The sequence below is a fragment of the Pseudopipra pipra genome, chromosome 1 (genome assembly GCF_036250125.1).
Source record: "Pseudopipra pipra isolate bDixPip1 chromosome 1, bDixPip1.hap1, whole genome shotgun sequence".
In the NCBI taxonomy this organism is placed as follows: domain Eukaryota; kingdom Metazoa; phylum Chordata; class Aves; order Passeriformes; family Pipridae; genus Pseudopipra; species Pseudopipra pipra.
In genome coordinates, this window is record NC_087549.1 from 38172338 (window position 1) to 38187799 (window position 15462).

Consider the following 15462-nt stretch of genomic DNA (forward strand, 5'->3'; position numbering starts at 1 on the left):
GTCTTTAACTAGTCTAGTTAAAGACTGTGGTTTGATACATTTTATGCTACAACTTTTATAAAAACCAGAGAACACTTCTAATAACACTTTTCTAATTTCATGGTTCAGTGCACAGTCAGTAAAGATTTAAATAATTCAGAAAGAAAGCCTATTCTGTTTCTTTATTAGAAGTTTGAGTCAGGCAAATTCTTTGACATTTAATAGGTTTTTAACCCTTTTAATAACTTCTTATAATGAAATTTATTGGAGGTTGTTTTAAATAAAGGGTTATTATATTAGAGTGAATAGCAGTCAGTAGTTTTTTATGATTAGTTTTGAGACCTTGGCCCTGTGTGACTCAAAGGATATTAAAACATAAAGTAGAAAAGAATGTTAATAGTCACCAAATTAACTGTGTACCAAGAAATATAGAAACTGTGTATTACTGCATTTTTGTCATTATGTGATCGTGCTATAAAATTTTGCAGTCAAATTTTGAGTATATAATTGCTTTAAAGGGGCTTAAGATCACTTACAGAATCAGTACTATATAAAACAACCTGAAGTGGTTTAATTTTTAACAGAATGATTTTGAAAAGATTAGAGTAGTAGATTTAATAGGGATTCTTTTATTATTTTTAGTTTAGGGTTCCCTTTACATTTGAAGTTTCTGCTCTTTAATTTTAAGATTGTTTTCCTAATCAACAGAAATTTTGAGTCATCCTTTCATTTCATGCAGTGGGCATAGTATAAAAAATACACTTGTATACAGCACTAAAATATTCCCCAAATGCTCACTTACTTTAAAACGTAGTCTTCCATTACATAGTTAGCTGATACAGAAGAGAATTATAAAAATGAGAAGATGAAAACACACATCCCCTTCCTCTGTTAGGTGGTGCTTTGAGTTATTCCTTTTAATGTGTTTTGAATGGTTCTCTGTGGTCATTTTATAGTAACCTTAGCTCTCATAACAAATCTTTGTTTAGCACTCTACTTATATATGAGCTAAAACAAGACTTGCTTGCAAATATGATTTCTACTGTAACTGAATGGAAACAGAGATCTAATAGTATGAGGACCTTTGGGTTTGATCAGTCTTCATTCATGACAGGACATAAATACCACTTACCAGTTTTAGCCACTGTAATCAGTAAAGCCAAACTTCCTGTCAGATTTCAGGCCTCTAAATATTGGGGTCACTTTTTTTTTTTTTTTCTCTCTGTTGTATAAATACAAATATTCAAGTTATCTCAAGTTTAAAGTTATCTCATGAAATAGCATCACCATGATGGAAAAAAACCAGATGAAACTGCATAGTTTGCTTTTGATTTACTTTCTGTTAATCTAGGATCCTAACCTACAACATGCAGTGAACAAACACAAGGTACTACTGCTTGATCATTGGTAAGAACTGAGTTCTTAAATGGACATTTCTGTATTTTAGACACTCTTTTAACTTTAGCTTTGATTATATAGAATCATAGAGTATCCTGAATTGGAAGGGACCCACAAGAATCATCAAAGTCCTACACCTGGCCCTGCACAGGACCATCCCCAAGAGTCACACCATGTGCCTGAGAGCATTGTCCAAATGCATCTTGAACTCTGTCAGTCTCGTTGCTGTGACCACTTCCCTGGAGAGCCTGTTCCTCATCTGTATGATGAATATTGCTTGAATTTTGTAGCACTGAATTCAGTTATGAGGCTTTTTGGTTTATCAGTTGTCTTGATTGTAAATGGTGAGTGTTGTTTCCCAAACACAATTCTTTCTCAGTGTGCCTGCTCTCACAAACCTGTCTGGCAACGTAATATTATCTTTTCTTCTCTCATGAAACCTTCACTCACAGAGTCGAGTGATTATGTAGGAATTAACTTTTTTTCTCTCTTTTTTAATGAGCATCTCTGTGTCTCTGGAAAACATCCCGCAGATGTGTATTGGCTTATATTAGAAGAAAATTTAAAACACCTAAAATAAAAGCAGTAAAATTTCTAAGTGAATCTCATGGCTTTTCAGAAGGTTGGCAGAATCAGGGCTAATGCTCCATTTTAATGTCACAGTATTTGGGAACAGACAAACATTCAGGTTCAATATGGCAGAGGTAGTAGCACAAGTTTTCTGGGAATATAAGTGACAATATTACTACTAAAAGAAACTCCTTCTGCCTGCCAAATAATGTCTGTGATACCTACATGGTGACTCCATTGGGTCATGCCAGTGAAGAAGGAAGCACACTATGGGTACCTCATAGATAACATTTAAGATCCGTTGGGGTTTTCTCCATTTTTTTAAATTAATTGATTTAACCATAGTTTCTTATTGTCTGAAAAATTGTTACTCTCTGACTTACCTTGACCAGTTAGACAAGAAGCAAAAAACTATCAGCCACTTCTGCAGTGTCCATCTACACAAGAGCGTTCAGCGAGTAGAAGACTAAGCAAAAATCATTGTAAGACCTGGTGGTGGTAATAGAAATAATGTCTGCTTTGCCTTGATATGAGTTTGCTCAGAGTAGTGAGATATGTGATCTTCACTTGCTTCAGTGAGTAAGCCCTGTGTATTTCTCCTTATGTTTTCATCCTTAAGGTTTTCATTTTCAGTGTGTAATCTCTAGTGTTTCTTGCATGTACTTAGACCTGTTATATTTACTTCGATCTGTTCAGGCAACCTGTATTTCTTCTTTCATTTAATGATACCATTTATTATAAATGAATTTAAATAGGGAGGGACAATTGGGACTTGTGTGGCTTTTCAGAGAGATGTTGCCTCATGGTTATTAATTATAACAAGAAAAATAACGTGAATTATTTTGCTAACAGCAAAGTCCCCTTGAAACTGCCCGTCTAATGCTTCTTAGAAAACAATTATTTGCTTCCTAAAGCCACCTTCTGGGACATTAGTAAAGAGTCCTGCAATTTGGCTCTTTCTATATCTTGCATGAGTTAACCAGCTTGTATCAAAAAGGCAGATAATTCGATTTTGGGGTTTTTTACTGCTATGTGCTATGTCCTTTGAGAGATGAAGTATTCTATCTGAATGCTGTGTCAGATAAGAATTTCTATGTTTTGTGGACTTTGGAGCACAGTATTTCAAGAAAGATGAAGGTTATTGGACGTAGTCCAGAGGACAGCAGGAAGAATGATCAGATGTGTAGAAAACACAGCATAGGAACAAAGTCTTTCAATCTTCCGGTTTAGTTGTTTAGTCTAAAGGAAAAAAAACCCTGAAAGGAAATTCATAATAGCCTTCCAGTGTGTACAGATTTTCTGTAAAGAAAAGGAGAAAAACATTCCTTATGTCCACTGGGAGCAGAGCAAAAAGTAGTAGGTTTAAATTACAACAAAGGAGATTTAGGTGAGACATTATGGAAAAAAGCCCTTTCCACTGTAAGGATAGTTAAGCACAAGAATTGCCCTAGGGAGGTTATGAAGAGGTTAGACAAACATCTGTCAGAAATGATTTAGGTATAGCTAATCCTGCTGTGAGATAGTGTTGGACCAAATAACCTTTTGAGGTCCCTTCTAGCACTATTTTCTGTGATTCTGTGATTAGGACACTGCACTCACATTGTCCTGCAGTAAGATGTTACTGTACAGGGATGATATCACTTTATTCTGCACTCCATGCTTTGCTTTGTTTTTACTTTAAGCTGATGGGCTGAACGATGCTCTGATGTTTAAAGCACTTAAGCTTAATTCTTAGTACCTCAGGAGCTTTGAGCAGGGCATTAGGAGCTCACTTTCAGCCAGACAGCCCTGTTCTGGTTTTGCACTACCCACGTATCAATAAGGGGTTTTGGTACACACCTTAGAATTAGTGACTTGTACTATGTCTTTTGACTTGCAGTCAAACACTTACAGGGGTGAGTGCTCAGTTTCTGCCTATAAGCAAAATGGAAACAGAAAAAAAATTAGCTGTGAAAAGAAACTTCCCCATTAGTAAAATCAAAATAAAACCAGTCATGTTCTAAAGCTGAATATAACACAAGTTGTGAAACATCCTGGAACTGACAGATGGAGATTGATATTAAAGTGACAGATATTATCATTATTAAATCATCACAGAGACCATTGAAGACATCAGTGTAAGACTGTCCTTATCCTCTGTAACACTCAAAACTCTTTAACTTTGTTCTTCCATTTGGCATACCGCCATCCATCAGGATTTGTATTCAGCTTTGCATTCGGCAGGAGTGTGTTTGCAGTGTTGCCTCTGTGTAGTGAATATGGCCTCGGCACAACTGCACATCGGTGAGTTTTGTAAAACTACATCTGGAGGAATAAGGAATAAGAAGCTTCTGATTTTGAAGTCGTTTAGAAGACATTTGTTATACTTCGCACTTAATGCTTACAGAGTGTGTCTGATTAGTGCCACTATTCCTGCAGAGACAAGTTGTCACATCTACTGAAACAGGGGCATAACATCACTCCTCAGCAATGACCCAAGTGTGTAGTTTTCATGGATGAGTCTGTTCTTGAACCCAACAGAGAAGATGGAACAGTTCTTGGTTTGTTGGACCTTTAGGAACCTGAAGGTTCATCATCACATGTTTTCCATGGTATAACCTCACAGCTTTTCCCATTTATGTGGTTAGCTGCCCTGGGGGGCAGCGGGAGGGTTCTTGCTTAGCATCCAAAAGAGAACATGTATGTTAAACAAACTTGCTGTTTACACCTGATTTTCTGAAGGTCCCTGGTATTCATCTGATTTAAAAATTCAGAAGACAAACTGAATTCATGTCAAAATAAAATACTGGATTTTTTTCTACGGCACCACCTCATTTGCAGTCCTCAGAATTTTCCTAGTGAAGGGTTCTCTTGCAAATATATGTATATATGCACGTGTGTGTTTTGTATGGGGATGCATTCAGTACATCAACAACAGTTGGTGTTGTATTATCTGAAAACACAGTCTATCTTCAGTGCTGGGCCTAAAATTGTGTCACATTCTGTTTAAAAATATATGTTTTTTTAAAGACAACAAACACAGAATGTTCTGAATCCAATATTATCTATATCTGGTAATATTTGTAGTTCATATGAAGAGTTTTTAATAAAGGAGAAATCTTTTTGAATAAAGCAGAATAACAGAAGGGGTAAGGTTGGAAGGGACCACAGTGGGTCATATGGTCCAACCAAGAGTCATCCTAGAGCACATAGCACTGGATTGCGTCCAGGCAGTTCCTGAATATCTCCAGTGAGGGAGTCTCCACAACCTCTCTGGGCAACCTGTTCCAGTGCTCAGTCACCCACACTGAAAAGTTCCTCCTTATGTTCAGATGGAACTTTCTGTGCATCAGTTAGAGCAATTGTGTTATATTTTACTTGAGGAAAAGTAATTAAAATAGTAACTTTTGCCCTGCTTTTAGAGGTAGATAATTTGCAACTTCATTCAAAATAGGAGTTAGGAGTATCAGATGGTGCTTGAAAGAGTTTGTAAAATCATTACAATGCTTATTAAAAAGCAGTCATGCTTTTCAGGCAGAGTTTATTCAGCATCATGAAATCCTGCCCCATGAAAACACAAGGAATTTGCTAGCAGGGCAGCGTGGGCTCAGCCCCTGCAGGGTGGAGGGTCCCTGGAGAGGGCACACACCCATGCTGAAGCATGAGCACTGCAGACAGGTTGAAGGGAGGGTCTTGGGGAGCGTTTTGCCTCCCTGTGCCCAGCATGTGAGGGACTGTGTGGATTTCCATCCCCTGCCCACCTGCCTCGAGCTGGCCAAGAGGACTTTGAGAACCCACACTTCTGCTGCGCATTCCCCAGCTGCTGCCCGGCTCAGTAGCTGGATCCAGATCAAAATGGCCAAGCAGGAATTACAGCTTCATGGGCACAACTGTTTTGGTGCAGGTTGCCTGCTAGAGGCAGAGATAATGATATCTTTTGAGGCTAATATGCTTGGCAAGGAGGGGAGCTGATACTGGAGGGAAGGGACCAAGAAATCAGTAGTAATTTAAGAATATAAAGGATTCAAATTTCAGCCTTCAATTGGTTTTATCCACTGTGCTCTCTCTGCTCCTTTCCTCTGGTGCTTTAGTAATCATTAAATGAAGTGGAAAAACATGTTTGTATCAATAACTCTTTTTTACCAAAAACTATGAATTTCTAAAATAACATAAATACAGTTATAATTGGGATGTCACATTGTCATAAGCCATTTCAAATACTTTTCAGAGACACAAGTACAGGTAAAGTGGTAAGTATGCCATAACTAATGGTATTATTAGTTTGACTTACTGCCAGTCAGTCACCTTTACAAAAATCAATCCCCAAGTTCATAAAAAATCTCCCTAAAATTGATACATTTTTACACTATCAATAATAAGAGAAAAGGTGAAGTTACAGGTTTATCTTTACTTTTTTCCTTGCATTACTGGTTAAAAGGTTTCTTACAGATTGCTGTGATATATAGGAGTGCGTGTATGAGCAAGACATAGGTTACAGAAGTCACAAGTTATAAAAAGTTTTTAAAAAAATAAAATCTGAGTGATCTATAGACAATTCACATGACATGTCTAACAAAGACTGTCCATAGAATAAATGTGGCTACGTTAATATATTGAACCATTAGCACATGTCCTCATCTTAATGGAACTTACACAATCGTAGCTACTGTCAGATTCCATTTCATATATACAGCATGTTTGTCTGAGGCACAGAAAGACAACTATATCTATTTCGTTTAAGCTCTGAATTGACACTTCAATTTTAAATCAACCACAGAACACCTTAGCTTAAATCTGAGCTTTTCTCTGATACTCTTTCCTATTTGTTGTGTTTCTGTATGAGTATACTGAAAAGATGTTACAGACAATCTGCTGAGGTCTGTGTATATGTGCATTTGACCTCTGGACAAGAAAGGAGTTTCATCCTCCAGTGCTTTTAATTCTTATCCTTGCAGAGACTGAATTTGTTGCTTGCATTAAAATAGTATGTCTCGTTAATGCTAAGAAGCGGTGACCCACATAGCACAATGGATTCATTTGTCAATCCTGCAATTTCCAAGCTTTCTGTTCATATATGTCTTAGCAGTAAATCAACTCAGAAATCATTTAATAAGTCTGTCAATGCATTCTTCTTGTCAGTGGTCTGAATCCTGAAAAGTCCAGTATCTCATTGGGTAGCACCAGGCAAAAAAGATTTGGACCTAATACTAGATATTCAGACTCAGAAAACTGCAGCTCCCAAAATCACAACTCAAACACAAAAAATCCTATGTTAAAAAAGCAGGATCTGGAAAATGTCTTGAATTTTGAGGATGTTCATGTTCTGATCTAGGTCTGAACTTCAGAGTTCTAACCATTAGCACTTCGAAAATACTCTACATGCAGTTAAAGAAAGCAGTGCCCTTTTGTTCCCCCTGTGAGAAAAAAAAAATTCATTGCTTTTTTGCTATTCCCAAGGGCTGCAACTAGAGCCTGAATAGTTTATAACAGTCAGTGTTATGCAAATGTCAATCATATCCTTACTCTGTTTATTTCCAGTATTTACATGTTTATTTAAGTACTTGCCATTTCCTTTAAGCCTTACCTAGCCTATCAGGCCAACTGAGGTCTAAAGGAACAGAACACTTTATTAGTGATATGCTAAATACAGTTTTTTTCCTCTTGTAGATGCAAGATTTACGGAATACAGAAGGAGCCCAGTATAGTTCCCATCCTCAGATGGCAACCATGAGGCCAAGGGTTCAACCTGCAGATATTAGGCAGCCAGGAATGATGCAGCATGGGCAGCTGACTACTATTAACCAGTCCCAGCTCAGTGCACAGCTTGGTTTGAATATGGGTGGAAACAGTGTTCCTCACAACTCGCCCTCTCCACCTGGAAGCAAATCTGCAACTCCTTCACCATCCAGTTCAGTCCATGAAGATGAAGGAGAAGATAGCTCTAAGGTAGGCTTAGATGCTAGGATTACTATGTAAATTATGGTTATTTCTAGGACCTGCTAAATGAATCATATGGCCACAGTTATTAAGGTGATACTTTATGTATTATTGGTGGTTGATTGAAGTGAATAAAGGGTTATGAATACAGAACTTATAATATCCAGTCAATTCTTCAGGCAGCTTGAGTAAATTACATCATTCCTCTTCATGAGAGCAAACTGGAATCCTGTTAAACACTTAAAGGATAGTAATTTCTGTAGGACTTTAATATAAGGGTTGAGTTTTCTCACTTGCGTAGCAGGGATGTTTGTTTCCAGTTAAAGATCAAGTTACTGCTATAAAAAGTATGAACAGTCAGTGCAATATGCTAGTCTTTGCTACTTGGTCACAGGATGAGTAAACAGAACATCATAGCAACCAGAACAGAAAGATCCTATGAACTTTAGAAACCTTACCATTATACATTTATACCTTGAGAGGTGCTGACACTTCATCATGACATGTTTAAGCTTCATTTTAGTGTCAGTACAATCATGAAGTGATAAGAGTAATTTACATAATAAATTTCTTTAAAGAATAAATGTCAATCTGTATAGCAGGTTTTGCATGCAAAAATCTCCCAATCTCTCAAAATCCTGAAAACCTCTCAAAAGTACACAAGTCTATTATCTTAAATTCAGACAGAAAAGCTGAGACACAGAAAGATTGAAATTTAGCACAAAATCATCCCTTAAACCAGGAATAGAGCATATTGAAATCGAGAACCTCTTTAGCTCTATTTTATGGTCACTACAAAATAGCAGTCCTGTCAGAGCACTCCTGCATTGTAGTGTGTACCATGTAGTGTACCACAGAGATGGCTTGTGGGGGAAATTTACAGACTTGCGAGGAATGTGAAGAAAACATATTGTGAGTCGCTGAGGAGGTATAATTCAGTCAAGAAATGTAAGCCTGATTTGTTTTCAAATTATATTGTTTTTCATGCCTCAAGCTATAAAATAATCATGTAATTGGAGACATATGTTTTACTACATTTTGAATAAATTCTGATTCAAAAGTTTTATTTCAGGACATGCCTCTAATTTTACAAAGTTTAGGTTTTAGAAATTACTGAATAATTCATACATTTTAAATGAGCACTACCTTACTGAGGAGGACTTTAGAATACAGCTGTGTAAAAATAATTCCAAGCAGCCTTTACTTTTTCAGAATAATTTTATTTGCTACTCCTGTTGCTCTGCTAAATTTTTTACATGTATTGGAGTGTGCAAGATGCTCGAAATTCTGGAGAAATAATTAATATTACCTTTCTGCTTCTATTAAATATTTCAGTTATTTCACCCATAGTTTTCATGTACTTTTTCCGTGTAACACTTTGGGCTAGCAAAAGTGTAGGGTTGTGGTTTCATGCAAGCAGTAGTTATCTGAAACTAATGTTTTCAATAGAGAAATATAAACCACTGTAGACTAAGTAAGACTTGGTCCTTTCTTTGTGGAAGCCAGCTTATATAGTGTTCAACTGTTTAACAAGCTATGTTATTTTGCTCTCATGCTCAGTCTAAGCAGGAAAAGATGACAAAAGGCACAATGTGCAACAGTATGCTGAAGTAGATATATTGCCTTAAAATTCTATAATTATATCTGCCAAGGGAAAAGTTTTAAAGGATATTAAATTTGGTTAATAGTGACTAGTATGGTTTAAACCAGATTGATGGGGAGCAGATAATGTCATGCATTGTCTTCTGTGGGATTTCTTAGGGCTTCATGAAAACACCTGAGGCTGGCCACCACTGGAGACAGGCAGTGGGCTGGCATGCCTGATCCAGTGCGATGGTTCTGCTTTAGTTCCCTCCGTAAAAGGCAATAGAGTTTGAATAATCAGCCTAAGGAGTTAGTATATTGTTGTAGTTCATGATTTAAAACTCTCCACTGTGTATATTCTGTTAACATTGCTCTTCCTGGAAGTTGCCAGTGAATGGATATGAATACTCAGAATAAGCTGGTTTTCTGTGGAGATCTTCCTCCCCAGAAACAAGAGTATTACATTTTCTTGGAGTTGCTTTGAGGGGACCTCTGAATGTTCTCACTCCAGAAATCCTCTTCCCAGTGAAAGAAGGCTCTGGATGGGGACAGAAAGAGACAGACCAGCTGTTCTATCTGTTGTGAAAATCTCTGTCTTTTACCTGAATATAACTTTGCTAAATTTGGAGTTTTCTTTTTAATTTATAAACTATCATGTAGATGTCTGCAATTACTTAAGAGATCAGGGCCACAGCTTATTAGTCAGTCCTTCAGTGGAGGGGCACATATTCCAGTCCTGTAGTAGCTGCTGGAGCTCGCTTCATGGAATCAGTAAGATGTTCCTGCCATGAGGACTGTGTAAAAACCAACTCCCTCTGAATTCACCATATTGTTAATAGCAACAGCGACGTTCTCCCCATTTAACCAGCAGAAGATGATGTTTGCCTGTGTACCAACATTGATCAAAAAGACAAAGTACATTTTCAAATGGAAAATCACCTCAGTGTCAGATGACCTTTCTTAGTTTATACCAGCTGAAATCCCAGCCTTATGTGTGAAAGAGAAGCCACTGATCCTGTGATAGCACATTTGGTAGAGAAAAAAAATACAGAAATCTCAATGCTCTGTTCATGTTTGCATGAATTTATAGAAAGAGGTTGATGGAAAGTATAAGCAAATATGTACATTATGTACCTTTGGACTAAAGATATAATTGTATCCCTATGAACTACTGATTTCCGTGTGTGAAAGAAATTAACATCTCAACTTAATGTATGTATTCCAAATTCCAGTAATGGGGAAACTTTACAAACCAATGTAATTGTTCATGTACTGAACTTCTTGGATGTTCGTTCTATGACAAATATTCAAATCCTTGTAAGCCTTATCCAACATACACAGAACTAATGGCAGCAGCTGCTAAATATTTTTTGACAATACTCATTCTCATAAAGACCCTTTCATATAGGCTGTTCAGACTTCAGCTGTCCTATATTCCCTTGTACGAAAAAAGAGAAAGGAGATGTGTTATAGAGGGCTCAGTTTCCCTACATGCTGTGGCTCTAAAATCAGGACAGCTGAGGTTGCTTGACCATAAGATCAGTGAAATTGTAAAGCTAGATATAGTGAAATTGTAAAGCTAGATATGCAGTCAGAAAGCTGCTAGGTCCATGGAAATGTGAAATGTAGTCTCAGACTAAGGATATAATCTCTGAAAGGAATCTCCTTAATTCTTAATGTCATATCTAGGGCTATCGTTAGAAGAAATAAAAAGGGAGAACTTAAAAATCAATACTTGTAAGTAACTGAAAAAACATTATAAACAAAGTGGCCACTTAGCACATACTTTATTCTGACCATCTCAACATCAGAATATTACATTTATGTAATTCTTGCCATGATTCATACTGTTGGATCGTTAAACATGTACTTGGTTATTGCCAAGCATAATTGTGAGCTGCTGGAAGCATTACTGGTTTGTAAATAAGTATTTCTTCATAGATGGATAACAGGGTTTTCTTCCATGCTCATTTGCATATCACTTATGAGAGAAATTCAAATAATGTATTTTAGAGGGAAGATAGAGAGAGGACTGCAAGTAGCAAGAATTAAATAACAGAAACACAATTACTAAAGAACTGCTGCAGCATATTCTCTTTATGTGGCAGAGATTTTACAATATTTACTTTATATGATAGGAGTTATAAGTAGAATTCCATGTTGTCTGTTCAACCTATTATGCAGATGGTGCTTGATTAAAATCTATTTTAAACTACAGCGATTACTGCAAGATAGTGTGCATAAAACAGCTCTCCTAGCTCCATTAAAGGCTTTGGTACTATTGCAGTTTATTTTAAATATGCTTATAGACATTTTCTAAGTTCTCAAGGGACATTTAGATATCAATGATGTGCCTTACTTGATAGTTTTAAACCCTACACTAGATATTCTTGTGATCTATTATATGTGCAACATGGTTAATGTACACTTTTTTAAAGTGAAAGATTATTGCTTTCTTGTGATAAATAAGTTAAATACATCACCATAATTAAGCAATAAGCCATGACAGGAGGTGGATTACCATGAGCTAACTACACCTCCAGAGATTTTGAAGCACAAGTCTATGCCTAGCAGAATATATATGGGTTTTATTTTATTTTCCATCTGTCTCTGCTTTGGTGGTTAGAAGTAGAGTCTATGAAGCTGATAGACTGATGGGAGCATAAGGTAGGCCATCATCACAGCCATTTGCAGGATTATTAGTACTTGAATTCTTGTATTCTTTTTATTTTGTTATTTTCATATAAGACAAACAGAATTTCCCCTGTGAGTACTCTGTTTTTAACACTCGGGATTTGAAGTGTCTTGATCATTAAGGCTGGAGAATAAGGTTTTAGAGCCGTTCTCAGAACAGCTTACCAGAAGGCGACTTACTACAAGTTTCTGTAGTATATCACCTCATTTAAGGGTAGTTGAAGTAGTGTGGTATCCTCATATATAGAGAACTTTAAAATCTCCTTGTTTCAAAACTACTCTGAAAAGAGGAAAACTTTAGCAAATCCCAGAGGTAAAAATTTAACCATAGAACAAATTATCGTCAAGTCTTCTTGCTCCTGGAGTTTGCACAGGACTTCTAAAGAGTTTAAACTGATGTTAAGTTAACTAGGGAGCCCTAGTTAATTACGCTTTAATGGGTATTCTTGTGTACTCCATAGAATGAAATAATAGCAAGAGATTAAATGTTGGATAACTTAATAATAGGTAGCACACTGCTTCTGGTTTTTCGTATTTCCCAAATGCTGCCAAAAGGCTTCATGTCCATTAACTTTGTATTAAAGATGCATCTATTGTAACATAATGCCCAGGAAAAAATCAGTTTCATTTTCAGATTGTGGTCATCACTTTGTTGCTGTTTTTAGTAAGCCACAGAGATCCAGGTTGTTCACTGTAGTCACCTGGGTTCTGTTGGACACCACACAGTGATGCATATGGAAAAATAAAAAAGCTTTTTTTCTCAAAATGAGGATTTCTAGGCATTTTACTCATGCAGTTCCACTGATTTGAACATGTGTTCTTCTGTACCACTTGATATGCATTATTAAAAAATAATAATAGAAGGAAGTGAAAGAAGTCATGCCTAGTAGATCCTTAGCCTAGAGCATACCTTTTATGCTCTTGATCTTCTCATACTTCAAAACCCTTATGATGCACAGTACTTTGGTCATGCCTACAAAAGAAAAAAGCCTTTGAAACCACTTATAAGATCACACATCATTGCTACAGGTATAGTAAATTAAGTGATCATATCAAGAGAATTGGCTTTGCCATGGAGCTCCAATCTGTTGAAGAATCAGGTCAGTGTCCCTTTATATGCTTGTATGTCATAGAGTCATTGAGGTTGGAAAATACTTTTAAAATCATTGAGTCCAACTGTTAACCTCACACTTCCAAGTCCACCACTAAACCATGTCCCCAGTTGCCACATCTACATATCTTTTAAATGCTACCAGGGAGAGTAACTCCACCACTTCCCTGGACAGCCTGTTCCAATGCTTGACAACCCTCTTGGTGAAGAAGTTTTTCCCAATATCCAACTATACTTCCCCAGGTGCCACTGGAGGCCATTTCTTTTCATTCTGCGGCTTGTAACTTGGGTCAAGACCCCAACACGTGGCTTTCAGGAAGTTGTAGAGAGTGATAAGGTCTCTCCTGAGCCACCTTCTCTCCAGGCTAAGCAACCCAGTTTCTTCAGCTGCTCCTTACAAGACTTGTGCTCTAGACCCTTCACCAGCTTCACTAGGAAAATAAGGTGCTTCAGTGTTTGCACAAATACTCATGTGCAGTTTCTTTCAGGTGATGCACATGAACTTTTCTCCATACACCATTCCTCTTTCACTCCCTTCCTTGAACCGTTTGCTTCTACATGAGCAGACGAAGAAACTGTACAGCTAAATACAGATAGATCAGAACTGATCCTTCAAGGGACTCTAAACTGTCTATACTGGTGAAGCTTTGTTTCTTCAGACTTTATTTAGAAGATGTATAGGGGACTGTCTGTAACTTTAATTGTTTAATTCACAGTCAGATTCTCTTCAAAGTCCCTGGAAAGTGTACCACCAGTTGCAGAAGAAATTGATTTGAACAGTAGTCTGGGGACAAACTGAGGAAGGGTGAGAGTGTCAACATTTGGATTATCAAAGATGGCAACAAAAATTCTATTTTTGCATGAAAAATCAAAAATTTTTGTATCACAGAGGCTTTAATGATGGATGGACTGAATTAAATTGGCTAGTTTTTTAATAGTACTTTCCTAATTTTATGTTGCAGGTCAATGGTGGCGAGAAGAGACCTGCTTCAGATATGGGAAAGAAACCTAAAACTCCCAAAAAGAAGAAGAAGAAGGACCCAAATGAGCCACAGAAACCTGTGTCTGCCTATGCATTGTTCTTTCGAGACACTCAAGCAGCCATCAAGGGCCAAAACCCCAATGCTACTTTTGGTGAAGTCTCTAAAATTGTAGCTTCAATGTGGGACGGCTTAGGAGAAGAACAAAAACAGGTACAATATGTGCTACAGCTCAGAGGCTTTGTTTCAGGAAAGTGTTATCAGGGTCATCTAAGCACCGTAGGCAGCTTCTTTTGTTTGCCAGGATGAAACTTGAATATGTGACATTTCAAGAATATGATTTAAAGAGAACTGAGATAAGGAGAGTATTGTTTCATTTCATCTGTATGAAACCAGTAAAAGAGTTTTCTTAGTTTCTTAGGGTGTAACACAAGCCTTAGGATTATATTTAGGATTAGTTTATGCCAGAATTAATGGGCCTAGGATTTTACGATGGCATTGCCCTGTGTATTGACACCATGCTGTAAGAGGATCTTGCTGCCAAAGGTTAGACCTGTGCAGTGGGACCTGACATATATTTGAGCTCCTAGTTGCAGATGTTTCCCTGCCCCATGATCCCATTATGCCAGAAGGGAAGCTGAGCTTACCTTTGCTCCCAAACCACAAGACTTTTATGAAAGAAATGAGTGATACGTTGACCCAAAGGGTGGACACTGGCAAATGGACAGTGTTCTGGTGTATCCTGTAGCATACATGTGGGCTGTGGAAATCATATCCCTTAGTTAGTTCCATCTTCCATAGAAAGGCCTTGGTTCTGCAGTAAGGTCAGCAGAGCTGAACCCGACCCTTTGCAGAAATCCTTCCAAGTCAGTCGAATGCTATGTAAAAACGGGCAACTCTGGAAGCTCATTATGTTCATGTGGTGACAGCTGGCAAATACCGTTCATCCTCGCTATAGCATTTGTTGTTTTTGGTTGCACTTCTACCAACTGCCAGCAGAATTGATTGGTTTGATAAATAAATGGGAACTTTAAGAAGGAAACAGATACAGAAAGACAGGACATGCTGGGTGAGAGTTATATTGGTTGCAGGAGACCTGAGTGGGGGTTGATGTCAACACACAGAATGGAAAAGTACTGGTACTAAATTGAATCTCATTCATTCACACATTATTACTGCAAAATTATAGCTAATAAGACTAAGAATTAAAGAAAAAAATTTTTATGATTT

At 37.3% G+C, this 15462-nt stretch overlaps 1 protein-coding gene across 3 annotated transcripts in view; it reads left to right on the forward strand.

Moving 5' to 3' along the window:
• Positions 1-15462, forward strand: part of TOX (thymocyte selection associated high mobility group box) — a 225634-nt gene that overhangs the window by 170494 nt on the left and 39678 nt on the right. For 2 of the 3 annotated variants that reach the window (XM_064652387.1, XM_064652376.1), the window contains exons 4-5: positions 7594-7872; positions 14215-14445. In XM_064652387.1, coding sequence (XP_064508457.1) covers positions 7594-7872; positions 14215-14445 — 510 coding nt within the window. The remainder of the gene's footprint in view (positions 1-7593; positions 7873-14214; positions 14446-15462) is intronic. The other variant, XM_064652397.1, reaches the window with a different exon arrangement.